We start from the raw sequence: 15,205 nt of genomic DNA, 5'->3' as shown, positions 1-15,205 counted from the left end.
ATCATCAGATGGTAATTGTTTAATGTGGTTGTTGTATTTGTAATGTTGTTGAGTTAATGCTTCGTAATTGGTGTAATTGGTAGTGTTTTAAGAGTTTTTGCATGTTGTATGTTGCAGATGGAAGAGAGAATTCTTAAAATCTATTATCGTGCTAATTGTGTATGTGTAAAGGTTGATGATATAGATAGATGTTTGTTAATTGATGTTCTTAATGAGATGTCTGAGGAGTTTCAAAAAAGACAATTTGAGTTATCAACGTAGCCTGGGTTACACTATTGTTTTAGTGGAAAGAGTATATCTTTGGTAGATGATGGGACTTTGACGAAGATGTTTGAGAATATTACAGTGAAAGAAATTGATGTATGGGTTGATTGCTTAGCTAAACCTACTTTCATTTGGACTCTTGCCAAACTGTGAGAAAAGCACAAAATCCAACTATTGCCCCACAACAAAACCTCACTGTTGTCCAGAATATATAGGCTGCACCCAACAATGATTCTGGCCCACAAATGATTCCTGCCCCAAACCAAACCCCTCACATGGCCACAATTAAGTCTGGCCCACAACCACCTCCCACACATGTCCAACACTTTATTGCTGCAGGCCCTTCTAAACAACCAACACAAAAACTTCCTATAAGAAAAAACCCAAAAACAATTCAGACCCCTTTTTTGCATGCTCAGTAGGAAACTACCAAGACTTTTAAAAGAGATTTCTCCTGACTCTCCTCCTCATGTGTCATTGTCTGAACCTTCTGATAACTTGAACATCTCTAAGTCTCAGCTTTCATCACCTCCACCCGGAAGAAGCCCTAGGTTTTTACAAGGTGTTCCAAGCCCTAACCTTAAGAAAGCCCCTGTGAACCAAACTAAGCCAATCCCAACTGGTCCCCTCCTACTAAAAAGACTAGGGTCAGAAGCAAGTTCTCCTTTTTCCTCATGGTAAGAAACTGACACATTCCATTGCTAGGTTTAAGGGTGTACCAATCCAGTCAACCCAGTCTTCACAATCCAATGTCATTGTAGGTGAAAGTAGTAGGAGTAGGCTTAGGAAGAGGGTTTCACATGTGGTTGTTGAACATGGACAAAGTGATTCAGGGAGTGCTTCTGATAGGGATAGTGGGTCAGAGAGTGACTCTGATGGTGAGTATCAACCACCTTTAGAGAAAGATGAGGAAGATATTCCTAGTCAAGATGAGGAAGGATTAGATAAAGAGAACTCAATGGATTTGCTGAATCAGAATTTTGTTGATGGTAATTAGGAGCCATTTAGGTGCAGTGAGGCTTTGTATGAGGATGCTGGTGATTATGTGAGTAAGTTGTACAAGAATGGGGAGGTGTTTGATGATGCAAAGATTGGAAAGATTAGGTTAAAGCCTTGGCAGTTGTTTGTTGATAGGGAGCATTTCAAGGATGCCCTTAGAGATTACTGTGTGCAGGAAGGTTTTAGCTTGGTTATCAGGAAGTCTGAACATGACATATACACAGATGAGTGTGCTAACAGTAGATGTAGTTGGAGAATTCATGCAAGTATGTTGATTGATGGTTGCACTTGGGCTATAATTAAAAAGCATAAAGAATGGTCATTCTTGTGATTTGAACATGGTTAACAATCCAATGTGCACCTATGCCTAGGCAGCTCATAAACTGGTGAAAGATATTAGGGCTACACCTAACATTAGAGGTAAAGCACTTAATAACCTGCTTTGGGAGAAATTTGGTGTGAAAATGGCACGTTCAAGCTTATACAAGATGAAGGGTTTGGTAATGGAAATGATACAAGGTGGTCATGATGAATCCTATGGGAAGCTACCTGACTATTGTGAGATGATTAAGGGCAGAAACCAAGGTTCTATAGCATTTTGCTTATGGAAAACACTACAGCAACCCGAGAGAGCTCTTCAATTCAGATGCATATTCATAAGTTTTGCTACTTAGTTTAATGGGCTCATCAATGGTTGTAGGGGCTTAGTAGGTGTGGATGGTTGCCACTTGAAAGGAAACTATGGAGGAGTACTACTCTATGCTGTCTCATTGGATGGGAATACTGAGATATTCCCTCTTGTAGTTGCAGTGGTTGACTCAGAGAATAAAAGTAGCTGGAGTTGATTTTTTACACATTTGAAGAACATACTCACTTAGTTAGGAAGAGAGGACTGGACAATAATGAGTGACAGGCAGAAGGTTTTGCCACTTCTCCTTGCATTTTACTTCCTTTGCATTCTTTATCTATGTAATGCCTAGTCACTAGCAGTCCTTTTTTTTCTTTTCCTTGGAAGGGAATTGATCCATCATTGGATCAATATCCTGGTGTGGTCATGCATAAACTCTTCTGGGCTGTAACTAATGCATACTCAGTATTTAGCTTCAAAACAGCTCTTCGGCAAGTTCAGAAGCTTCAGGACTTAGAGCAGTGAAATGATTCAAAGATCTAGGCCCACTTGAGAGATGGACAAGGTTCAAGTTTGAACCAACCTTGTGCTATGATGAGAACACTAACAACTTTGTGGAGAGTTTCAACAATACCATAAGTGTTGACAAGGCATACCCTATTCTTACTTTACTATAAGGTGGCAAAAATACCACTTACTTTAACTTAATGCACTCACCCTTACAGTTTGACATGCTCAAGTAATGTTTTTATGTGCAGGTGTGAGAAAAATTGCTATGGTCAGACATGCCACAAGACAACAACTGTTAGAGCAATGGGTGGAGGAGGGAGTCTGTCCTTGCATTAGAGAAATGGTTAGAGTTCTAAGAAGGGAGTCAAGACTTTGTCATGCATATCCATCAGGGAGGGGGGAGTATGAGATATCAGATGGGAGAAGCATGCTACCTGTTTCTCTGAACACTAAGAGCTGTGTCTGTGGTAGGTGGAAAATTTGTGGAATTCCATGTAGGCATGAAGTTAGAGCTATATTGGATGCTGGGAAAGAGCCTCTAGATTTTGTAAGTGAATGGTACTCTGTTTCTAGGTACAAGGTAGCTTACAAAGACAATATCTTGCCCATACCTGATCCAGATCAATGGCCTGACCTAGATGTTCCTAAGCTGATCCCCCCACCTAAGAAAAGAAGTGTTGGGAGACCTTCTAGGAATAGGAGGAGAGAGGAGGGTGAACAGAGAAAGGGAAAGAGGAGCTCAATTGTCCAGTGTGGGAACTGTATGGAGTTTGGACATAATACCTTGACTTGTAGGGGTGGACCAACTAAGAAGGAATTGTAAGAAAAATCAGATATGCTCAAGATAAAAGAACCTGCCAAGGCAAGAAAGAGCACAAGGAAACACAGCTCACAAGATACAGGTGAGGTGAACCTGATTGAAATGATGGTCAGTCAACCATCAACCCCACAACATGCTCCCAGAGCCTGCTCAAGCCAACCTGTGCTTTCAACCAGCATTCCGAGAACCAGAAGCAAACAAGTACCATTCCAAGGAGAAGCTTCCAGTCAACCTCCACCATCCACTGCAACACCAACACACAATGAGGAAGGATACATTAGCCCAAAGGGGAGGAAAATATTGAAGAGGTTGTCCATGCTCTGATTTTATCCAATGTCATATGGTCTTTTTCAAAACAATGGTTTTTTTAGGGTTAAATGTTAACAAATTTTATTGGAGGGAGTTAATATTTTGGGTTGATTAACATGTAATTATGTTGAAGGGGGTAATTTTTTGGATTGATTATTATGTAATTATGTTGGAGGGTTAATTTTTTGGGTGTAAAAATGGTGAAGCTGATATTATCTTTTATTATGAAATGGTACTCCTTCAATTGATCTTTCCTTATCTTAATTGGATCGTATAATATCAACTATATGCATAATTTGCAAATCATATTCAAATAGTTCATAAATAACAACATTGAACTTCATACATGATAACTTAAAATGTTGTTGGATGTTACCTGATAACTTAGATTTTTTTTTGCTAATACGTCATTCCTAGCTATCAATTCACCCTACTTTAATCAAGATAATCACCAACAACATGATATACTTAAAAAGGCCTATTTTAATTACATCCTTAATGTAACAAATCAAATCAGCTAATTTCTTAAGAAGATGTGTTTGAATATCACTACTCTGCATACTGCCCAGCCCTTGAATATCACCTTCATCCAACCATTTGAAGAACCTACAGTCATTGCACTTAAAGAAAGCTTTCCCTAGGTTGCGATTGGTTGTTGATATCTTGATCTTCGCAAATTTAGGAGGCTCGCAACAGCAACGTAGGGGCAAAAACTGAAGCGCACAATTTGAATTGGATTGAAAGGACGATCGAGAACTTGACATGGTGCACGCGTGAGAAGAGCCGCTATGTGGAAAAATTCGAAAAAAAAAAATAAAAAAATCAAACCCTATAATAAAAACAGAGAAGAAGAAGAAGAAGAAGAAGAGATATTTAAGGAGGAGGGTGGAATACTGTGCTTGTGGACGGAAATTTTCCCTCCAAACTTAACCCATTCCAACGTTACATCCTTGGAAAAACAACATGTAACGGAGGGTTAACGGCAAGGTTATAGCATAGTCAGTAAATAGACCTTGAGGTTACAGCGTGGAACTTTTAAAAGGGGGGCACAACTTGAAAAAGTGAACACCTGAAGGTTATGTATAAACGATGAACTTTAATTTTTATATGTTGTAGTAGTAAAAACGAAGAAAGTGGTACGTAATTTCAAGATCAATGCGATTAGAATTGAAATTCAATAATCGATGGCAAAAAGAACTTACGTAGTAAAATTTGGATGGACCTTACAACGCAGTTTTCAAAGGAACTTATATTGCAAATGATTTGTTTTTAATCCATTTAACATTTTTTTTATTTAATGTATAATTATCATATAATAAGTTGTTAGCTTAGATTGGTTATAATGTACCAAGTATATAATTATATCAACATTATATAATCTATATTAATATTATAGACAATTAAATATATTAACGGTCAAAGTAAACCGACTACGGAGTATATATTAATGTCTTACTTAATTATCATGTATTCGTAAATTCGTTAGTGAATATTTTCTTGCATAGTATCGCATGCAAAATAATTTAGAAACTTGGAGTTTTGATATTCCAGCTCTCACAATAGTCTAGAAAATTGTAAAGTTGATGTGGAATAGTTTTAAAAAGCTATATTAGTATGGTAGATTGATATGTAATATCATTAAACAAATAACGTATAATAGAACAACAAAAAATTATACATACAAAATAGTAATAATTAAAGAATATATAGTAGATTTTATTTACACATCAACCCCCGGGAACAAAAAATGTACACATGCTCACACATTCACACCTTCAATTCTTCTCTATAGAAAAAGGGTGAAACCTCATAAATACGTAAAACCTCACACTTAATTAAATTAAACAAAGGAATGAAGTTAAAATTAGACTTTTGATACAAACAAATTTAAAAATTACTTAAGAATTTATTCATGTCTACGAGTACAATAGTACAATACAAGTATACAACACAATATTTTATTCTTTAATTTTGAATTATTATTCAATGGATGATTGGATGCTCATCAAATCTCAACCAGCTTATCTAGTCATGCCACCTGCCATTGATGGAGGGACCATCCCCTGGTTTTGCCTCTCCACATTACCTTGCCAACCTATAAACATAACAATTACAAATAAACTAATATAAGTTCAATGTTTAATCGTCAATAAATTCCCGTCCCCTTTTAACCCATATTGTTAATATAGGCACGAGTCAACTCTATTAAAAAAATTAACATTTACTATTATAATTCTTTGTTTCGAGGGGGATTCCTAATGCGAAAATTAAGTAAAGAGAGAATAGATGAATGATTATTACCGAGGGCAAGATCGTAGCCACGATGTTGAAGCTCACGGTACTCTTGGCACAAGGCACAAGCTTCACACCAAAAGTGAGTACAACAATCTCCACAACTATTCTCTGGCATTCCGAGTTGAGCCTTCAACTTTGAACGATATGCGCATGAATATATCCATTGACAACCAGTAAAGGCCAAAAGTAGTGAGTACAATGCTCCACTTACACCACATGCTGCATTAATTTACACAAAATCAAAATTAAACCAAATATACTTCTTGCTACATTATAATTGATGGAATTGAGTTAGTTGATCGATCGATTGCTCGATAATGTACATGTATAGGACTTGTATACTTACATGATGAGCCTTTGTCAACAATCTCTGCTATACGTCCAAAGGTGATGCATGGACACCAACATGTCAAACAACCTGCGCGTGTATATATATATTGTTTAAATTTTAAGTAACAAACATAACAAGGGTGCACGGGCTGTTCATGGTATAGTAATTTAACATATGGCGACAATTAAAGATAACTGACGAATATATATTTATGATAGAGATGAGACGGACTTACAAAGAGAACAATCAGAGAAACAATCACAAAGACCACTAGAAAACTCTCCAGCAACAAATGATTGATTTGGTGGAGCTGAAATTGGAACTCCCATTGCATGCTGACCTTGCTTCATGTTTTTTTTTTTTTTTTTTTTTAATTATCTAAGAAATAAACGAACAAATAATAATGGTACACGAAAAAATAAATGTAACGTTATATATGTTTCTTCTTTGTAAAAATGTATACAAGTATATGATAAAGGTATATATCAAACTTAGAGTAAGTCCATATATTTATAGTAGTCTTGGCAGGCTGAAATTAAAGCAAAGCTGGAAATTTCAAGGAAGATACTAATATACTACGTAGTATAAGTCTAATTTTTTTGTGTTATCATTTATTGGTCAATTCAATATTAACAAGTTGAATAACACGCTGGAAATGCGATAATGGAAGATAGTGGTCAGATTATTAATCGTCATTCATAGTTGGTCAACAAATTATTAAATAATAATCTCTTGTTATTATATTTTTTTATGATTTTTATTGCATTCCTATCAAATTTTTTTTTAAATAAAATTATTTTGTTGGCAAGTTGTAGGCCGTCTTGACATTTTTGTACACAAGCGAAGTAGTTTATAGTTTATACCGTAGAATTGAGTCTATTGACAGAAAAATAAAAAGTCCATCGCTTTTTAATCTGTAGAGTAATTTAATTTCTAGGATTATTACTATGGAGTAGTACCTAAATTTTATGATTGATAGCTTGAATTATTTACTGTTTTTTAAAATTACTCGTATAAAAATTATATAATTTTAGGTTAGGTTGTAAGCATGCATGGAATTTCAAAAATTATATGTACAATTGTACAAAGATCTATGAAATTTTAAACATTGAGTCATCAATTAAATTAGTACTCCATATATTAACAATGTAATATTCAAAAGTGTTTATGTCGAAGATTAAGGAATAGTATTATTTTAAGAATAGTATGGAGCAAAATGGTATTGAAATAGATACTATTGTACGTGTTTTCAAATATTCATATTGAAATTTACATACTTTAATTTTTGGATCAATGAGTTGAACATATACTTTGTATATCATACGTTGCATACTCTTTTCGTCTCATAATATAATTCATATTCCTGTGTTTATTATCAAACTATAAAACATTTGACACAAATTCTCATCAATTATATATACATGCTCCTTTTGTTTTATTTTTATTTACTCAATTTTCTTTTTTAAATGTTTCAATTCTTTTTAAATTTTTTCACTTATAACTTACATTTATACAATAAGGATCCATTACCTTTTACTTTCATAATGTTTTTTATGCGTCACTTTCACATCTTCTTTATTTTCCCCTCTCCTAAACTTAAATGTACGTATTTGACCATGGTAATTAACCATATAAGTGCGTAACCAAAAAGAAACGGTGGGATTACAAAATACAATCCATAATCAATAATCATGTGAACATGTGAGATATCATTGGATACGTCTTAATGTGTAGTACAGTGTTATAATTTTTATTATTAATGCGTAATAAAAAGATATTAATGGTCAAACATGAGTCTTAAAGATTGAGTGTGATGAAATAGGTACTATGTTATAAAATAGATATTAAGTACTTCGTATATATGATAGGATTCAATTTTATTTTTTTTATTGATTTAATAAATAATAATTGACCCAAAAATGATGGGAAGACACCCAAATTTTTGATAGACACTAAAAACAGATGGTATTAAAGTCAACCTAAACATTCCTGAGTGGATGGCTATAATTGGCCTTAGTTTCCGCTATTAAGAACCTGTTAAAGCTAGTAATAATAATATTATTATTACTTATTAGGGTTTAAACACATGGCAAATCGGGAAGTGGCTGCTTTAGTATTAGCGTAAATCATTGGACTCCACATTAGTCGTTACAAAAATAGGCACGTTCTCTACAATATTATAGACGCCAAAATCATCGGACTTTCAATCTCAAATGGTGTTTAAAATATACTTCGTACTTGTATACTACTCCTCCCATCCCTTATTTTTTTGCCCCATTTGACTTTTCTCGGTTTCAAAAATGCGTTAAACGTATATATCTCTATTTTTTATAGGTGTAAAACTTATTAAAATTTGATATTAATAAACCATACAATGAGATGATTCTAACAAGATTTCATATAAATATATTACTAGTATCACTTATAGATAACGAAAATTCATGGTCAAAGTTTTAAAAATTTGACCTATATTTTTGCAATGAAGCAAAAAATAAGAGACGGAGGGAATACATACATAGTATTTTTGCTTCTAATTTGAAAAGTTTGTTTTTTATTTTATTTTATTTTATTATTAAATTTCAACATTAATTTATTACGAAGTACATCCTACGTTTCAAATTAGATGACACAGTTTAACTTTGTGTACTATTCACATTATTTGCTTTGACTTAGTTTTGTGATTTCGTGATTAGAAAAAATATAGTCATGTGGAGTCTTGTTAGATTAGTCTCAACATCTAGCTTTTATATATCAAATTTTTATAATTTTTGCTAATATGTAATAAAAAATATTTGCATTATAAAGTATGCATTGACAAACGTGCCTAAATAAAACGTGTCATCTAATATAGAACGGAGATTATATAAGGTGATAATAATGCAACTAATTGGATAACTAATGTACGTACATACTCTGTGTGATGGCATGTACTTCATTTTTGTTGACTTTTAGATGGGTATAGTATTGAGTTTTGTATTATCATGGTTTTGTCATTAATTCTTCTATTGAGCATGGCAAGATAGGTTAATGCTTATTTATTTATTTATTTATTTTTTTATGGTCATTAACTCATTATGGTTTGGTCATTTTTTTCTTCTATATATATTGAGCATGGAAGTAACCTCACTTGTCAATCTATCTCCCCTCCTTGTTTGTGTATTTTCTCTATTTTTATGCCTAGAAATTGTTAAAGGTTTGTCTTGATTTTTTTTTTAGTGTTTTTACCGGGTTCACCCAGGCTAATTCGAATTCGAATTCAATTCTGAATGATTAAGTTTCAATCCTCCTTAATTGTTGTAATGGGGGGCTCAGTTTTCAATGGGTGATTAGGTTTGTCTTGAATTTGATAGGCTTTAAATAGTTTAAAACCTTGACATTGTGTGAAGGAACAACTGAACAAAATCATCTTAAGACTTGGGATGAAGGGATTGTCATTCCATTTACGTCATCACTTGACTCATTTTAATTTGTAAGTTTTAAAATATATTTATGGAGTAAAATTTATTGATCATTGGTCGGGACTAAATCTACCGCAAGTGTACGGATCAAATACTATAAATATAGGGTGAGCAAGGTATCGTATTCACGAGGAGGACTAAACAATTACCAAGTTAAGAAACTAAAATATTAATTAGACGAAGGAAAATATGAGAAAAATACTACTAAAGCTATAAACAATAAGAGTTCAAACTAATAAAAATGACAAACAAGAATGAAAAATAGTTCTAGGTTTCGGATTTCGCTAATTACTCTCTGTAATAATGAAATTAAACTAATTGCAGAGTTGAACATATATAACATAGCAATGATTGAATTTTCAATAGTATGTAATCTCCTCTCTCAAGGTAGAACACGTATATTTAAATCAATCTCATGTCTACTCTCGTGATCACAACAAATGAAATAAACTCATTAAAAACAGGAATTCAAATAAGACCACCCCAAGTGTATAACTATTCCTAAAATTATACTACTTGACGTCTGATAATCCCACGAACTAGTACAGAAAGTTCACTCCCGCTAATAAATCAATACCTTAAACATATAATCAAATGGCCAGATTAATCATACGAAATAAAACAAGATTATCAAATTGCAATTATATAAATCAAACCCAAACAAAATAATTCAATTCATTAATAGAAATATAAAAGACTACATCCCTAACCTAGAACAAGAGAGTTTAGCCAAATATCACAATTAAGAAAACACAATCAATAATAATTAACATCGTCAATTGCATAAACTTAAATAGAGAAGAGTAAACTCGAATTTCAGAAGTTGGACGCTGCTTATGGCTTGGTGAGGGTTTTCTCTGGTTCACCACTTTGTGCGGCTGCCTCGTAGAGTATTTGGGGCTTTTGAGTTAGTGGGTTGAAAAACTTTAAAACCCATTACTTTTCTTAATATGTTGCACGTGAGTTGTGAGAATGTGGGCTTAACTTGCCTTTTCTTTTCTTATAATTCTCTATATTCTTGCAATTAACCTGTAAACAATAATAAAAATGGATTTTTAAAATTCCTTTTCTAAACTTGTCATGATTAACATATTAGAGCATAAGTGACTATAAGTAATCATTTAAGCTTAACAAAATAAATCTCATAATAAAACATTAAAATCTATATAAACACATAATTTATACTCTAAAATAGCATTAAAATGATGTAATAAACTATATAAAATATGAACTTATCAATCATATTATATTTCATATTTTATGAATACTTTTTTTGTTGAACAGGGCTTAGTTCTTACCGTCCTTAAAAAAAAAGTGATGCTAGTTGTTTCGGTTAGGAAACAATGGACCTTCAGCAGGTCCTTCGGATGAGTGGAGATGAAGCCCAATTCGAGTGATGACCGAATTGAGGATTTCCTGCACAGCTGAACACACGTAAACTGGCCTCGGGGGTTGTGCCGAGGAAGGCCCCTCCGATGCCGAAGTCAGTACGGATGTAAGGTAATGAGAGGAAAACTATGCAAGATAATTTGCTGCTTGAGGCAATTTGTGTGAATGACCGTAATTATGCAAAAATATGAGCTTTTATACCTTGTTCCAATTGAGTGGATTGGGCTTAAGTAGTCAAATGGGCTGCCATATGACTGGGTCGTGCTTTACTTGACTTGGCTTTAGAGTATGAGGGTTGAACCTTGCCTATTGGGCTTTATTTATTTTCATTTGTGGACTGGGCCCAAATATAAGTTATTTGGACCTCAAACAACTTGCTCCCCCAGACCCGATTCGTGAGGATAACGGGTCGGGTTTCAGCTGCTGAGAGATTTGGAGGGAAGCAAATGAAAATAATTTAAACTTTTGTTTTGAGGAATTTGCACGGTTTAGTAACCGTTAATGATGATTAATTAACCTTAATGACGGTTAACTAATGATAGTGGGGAAGTGGAGAGAATTTAGTGGATAATTAATTTTGGCGGTGTGCAATTGGCTTGGGAAGAATTTGAAGAGTTGTGAATTGAAATTAAGTGAGTGGGGGCTTTGTACCGGATATTTAGCTTGCTTTTGCATAATCATTTCCGGCATTCTCAAATCAAACCACATTTGCACTTTGCTCTTACTTCCCAGCGAACTCGCGCAAACACAACTTCTCCTTTTCAATAATTTCTGCATTTTCCGAAGCTTTTCCGCATACTTCGTTGCTCTAAACTACTAGATCGGCTAATTCCGAGTCTGATAGAGGTAATTTTCTCCGAATTCCATTCGAATTTCCCCCTTTTCTTAAGCTTTTCCCTTTTTTCTCGTCTTTTTTCGCGTCGTCGTTGATTTCGAAATGGCCGGCAATCCCGGAAAGAGACCAATGGAACCTGAGGTGAGTGCTTCAAAAGAAGAAGCGCCGCAATTAATTTTGAGGCGTAATCATCCTCTGGCAATGATGTCGTTTCTGAGCGGCCGTAACCCCAATGCCAGAGTTGAGGTTGGCTCTTCCTCGAGTGGCGAGGGAATGAGGGCTATTCCTTTAAACAGTGCCCCTCTAGTTGAAACAGCCGAAGCCAGTACTTCGGGCCGAAGGGTCATCTCAAGACCCAGGCCTTTGACTCCTGAAGAGCAGGAGTGGACTGATGAGTTTGAGAACTCAGGCTTGCTGATGACCGAGCCATCCTCTTGGTGGCTAGAAAATGATGTTTGGTACCGATTTGCCGAGCAACTGGAAGTTTACTACGGCATTATGGAAGCCGATGGCTATTAGTGCCGAATGCCCACCGCGCTGGAGAGAATCTATCAGGCCCCTCCTGGTTATATTGGGGTTTATGTTCGGCAGTTGCAGAATGGGCTGCGATTTCCTGTTCACCCGTTCGTCATCAAAGTTTTGAACGGGTACAACATCTCTCTAGCTCAGCTGACCCCTGTTAGCATCAAGAGGGTCATGACCTATCTGTGGGTATGCCTCTTCTATGGGTTGGAGTCGAGCGTCCATTGCTTCCGGTGCACGCATAGACTGGCACCGAACACCCAATCGAGCAAATGGCATGGCCACGGCTGGTGGCAAATAGAGGATGAAAAGGGATATTTGACCACCTATCCGAATGACACTTCAGACAAATTTTGGCGGGGCCAATGGATCTGGGTGCGAGCCCCTTCAAACGAGAGTCACCCTAACTATTTCAGGGGACCTCGCTATACGAGGAAACCTGATCCTTCGATGTCTAGCATTGGCCCTGACGATTTTACCGAAGCGGATCGTCAGCAGATGGAGTTTTTTGGCCGAACTTCCAACCCTGGCACTACTGGCCGAATGACTACTGTACCAACTGTCTGGCTACCGTGTTGTCATTACATCTTTCAAGAGAGGATGTTAGCAGTTGTCGGCCTCCGCCGAAGATACCAAGGTGGTAAGTGATTCGGCTGGGGTCGAAGCTTTTACTTTCTGTTTTTCAGTTTCTGCAGTCCGAAATTTTTCATCTGAACTAATGTTTTGCTCTGATGATTTTTCAGAGGTCTGCGAAGAGAATTCCGACATTGATTACGAAGTGCTGGGGATCAGCCGAACAAGGGAGTCGATCACCAACACTCCCGTTATCACCGCTGTAAAGGATCGACCACTCGCGCTGCAGCCGAGAAAGCTAGAAGTGGTCAGTGCTTTTGAATACTTGGCACAGAAGCCTTGGTACAAGAAGCTTGATCCCTTTTTCCTTCACTCAGCTGAAGAGGAGGCTGCTGCTGCTGCTGCCGCTGTTGCGCTGAGAGGTGGTATCGCACATCCACCTCCTCCATCCGAACCACAGAGAGAAGAGGGTTCAGACGAGGAAAACACCGAAGAACTATTCGGGCCTTCAGTAAGTCCACGATTTTTCTGCACTTTTTCCATACTTGAATTTACATGAAATTTCTCTAAGTATAGAATTTCACCATTTTGATCTTTCGGCTTGTGAAGAATTTTTCTGAGTATGCAGCTTCAGCTCTTAAGTATGCATGTTATACGTAGCTTTTTTTTTATCTTGTAAGAATATTTTGCTAAGTATAGATCTTCGGATGCATATTCTTCTAATATAGTTTGCATGATTTGCAAAAGCTGTTAAGCTGTTAAGTGTAAAGCTTCGGCTGGAAGATCTGCGTGCCTTTACTTTGAGTTTGCTTGTTATTTTTTTTTTTTACTGCTTACACGTCCTGCTGCCTTCTCTTTCCTCTCTTCTGTAGTCTGAAGGGGAAGAAGTAGAGAAAGAAGAAGTTGTTCCCTCTCCTGAAACCACTGCCAAAGACATGGCTGGTGGAAGAAGAGTCCTTGTCCGTCCAGGACAATTTAATGCACCAGAGCCGCCTACCAAGAAGCCTCGACATGAGGAGGTCCGAGAGGAAGAAGAGACAAGGGAAGTCACCTCTCCATCTCGGGAGGTACTTGTAGAGGTTGTCGAGCTGCAGACCTCTCCTCCAACTCCTCCTCGCGACTCTTGGATGTTCTCAGAGAATATTCAGCAGCAAGTAGATGCGTTGAATGTTCATGCAAAGGGTATAGCTGCAGCTCAGGTCGAACCGCAGATGGCTGAATCCGAAGAGCCAAAAAATGATGAAGTGCCTTCCATCTCTGCTGCGGATTCGTTTAAGACTTTTCAGTCTTCTGATATGGGCTTCGGTTTAGCGCCCTTGGTTTTCATCCCAGAACATGCCCGAGCCTTCTTCGAGTCTAAGCGTGATACTGTTAGCGCTCACTTCGACTATCTGGCTAATTTATCTGCGTTGGAGAAGGCTAAGGCCAGGATTACAAGCGCTGCTGCTGGGGCTGCCGAGCCTCTTGACAAGGTGTCGAATCCCTTCATAGAGAACCAGCGGCTGTTGATGCAGGTGAGTTAAATCACAAAATTTCCTCTTTCTGCCTCTTCTCCTTCTTTTCTCTGTTTTTTTTTTTGAGAAAGTTTTTCTAAGTGTTAAGCCTCGGCCAATCTCCAATCTTGCTGACTGATTAACATTTTGCAGGTTGTTCATAATCATTTCCTAGCTGTGGAAATGCATGATGAGCTGCAGTCGAAAGCCGATAAGGCCAAAGAAGCTGAAAGTCTGGCTCGACTGGCCGAGCTGAAGCAACTGAAGGCTGAAGAGGAGACCTCAGCTACAAAGCTGGAGATGCAGAGGATGGACGAGAAATTCCGCTCCTTCTTCCGAGGCCTGGAACAGATTGTCTTCCCCTGGATCGAAGAGGGTCAGTCTCTGATGAAAGAATACGGAGCCGATACTATTGCTGCGTTCAAGGCCTGTATTGAGAACAAGATGAAGGAAGAGGCTGAATCCCGACAAAAATTAATTTCAGATCATGAAAGCCAGATTTATCCGCACAGAAGCTAAGGACAAGCAATCTGAGCTCGAAGCCAAGGTCCAGGAGCTGAAGGATGCGCTGGAAGCTGAGAAGAAGGCATCCTCCAAGGCCTCGTCTGATCTCGCTGCTGCTGAGGAATTGCTGAAAACCAGGATCTACACTGAGGCAGAATATGAAGAAGGATATGAAAATGGTTGGAAGGTTTCTCGGCGACTAGCCTTCCATCTTGAGCCCAGAATTAATTGGGATCAGGCTGAGGCCTGGTCCATGGATCCAACAGATGCTCACA

General features: G+C 36.9%; 1 protein-coding gene across 1 annotated transcript; it reads right to left on the bottom strand.

The window, feature by feature from the left end:
* Window positions 1–5,212: 5,212 nt before the first annotated feature.
* LOC110727801 (cell number regulator 9-like) lies at window positions 5,213–6,652 on the bottom strand. The gene is made up of 4 exons (XM_021907372.1): window positions 6,392–6,652; window positions 6,172–6,243; window positions 5,832–6,044; window positions 5,213–5,625 (listed from the first exon to the last, which is right to left on the bottom strand). The coding sequence occupies exons 1-4, from the start codon at window positions 6,504–6,506 to the stop codon at window positions 5,552–5,554; spliced, it is 474 nt and encodes a 157-aa protein (XP_021763064.1). The 5' UTR covers window positions 6,507–6,652; the 3' UTR covers window positions 5,213–5,551.
* Between the last annotated feature and the right edge of the window lie 8,553 nt (window positions 6,653–15,205).

This window comes from Chenopodium quinoa, unplaced genomic scaffold (genome assembly GCF_001683475.1).
Source record: "Chenopodium quinoa cultivar QQ74 unplaced genomic scaffold, ASM168347v1, whole genome shotgun sequence".
NCBI lineage: Eukaryota > Viridiplantae > Streptophyta > Magnoliopsida > Caryophyllales > Amaranthaceae > Chenopodium > Chenopodium quinoa.
Note: the sequence above shows the minus strand (reverse complement) of the source record. Positions and strands in the feature narration are given on the sequence as shown.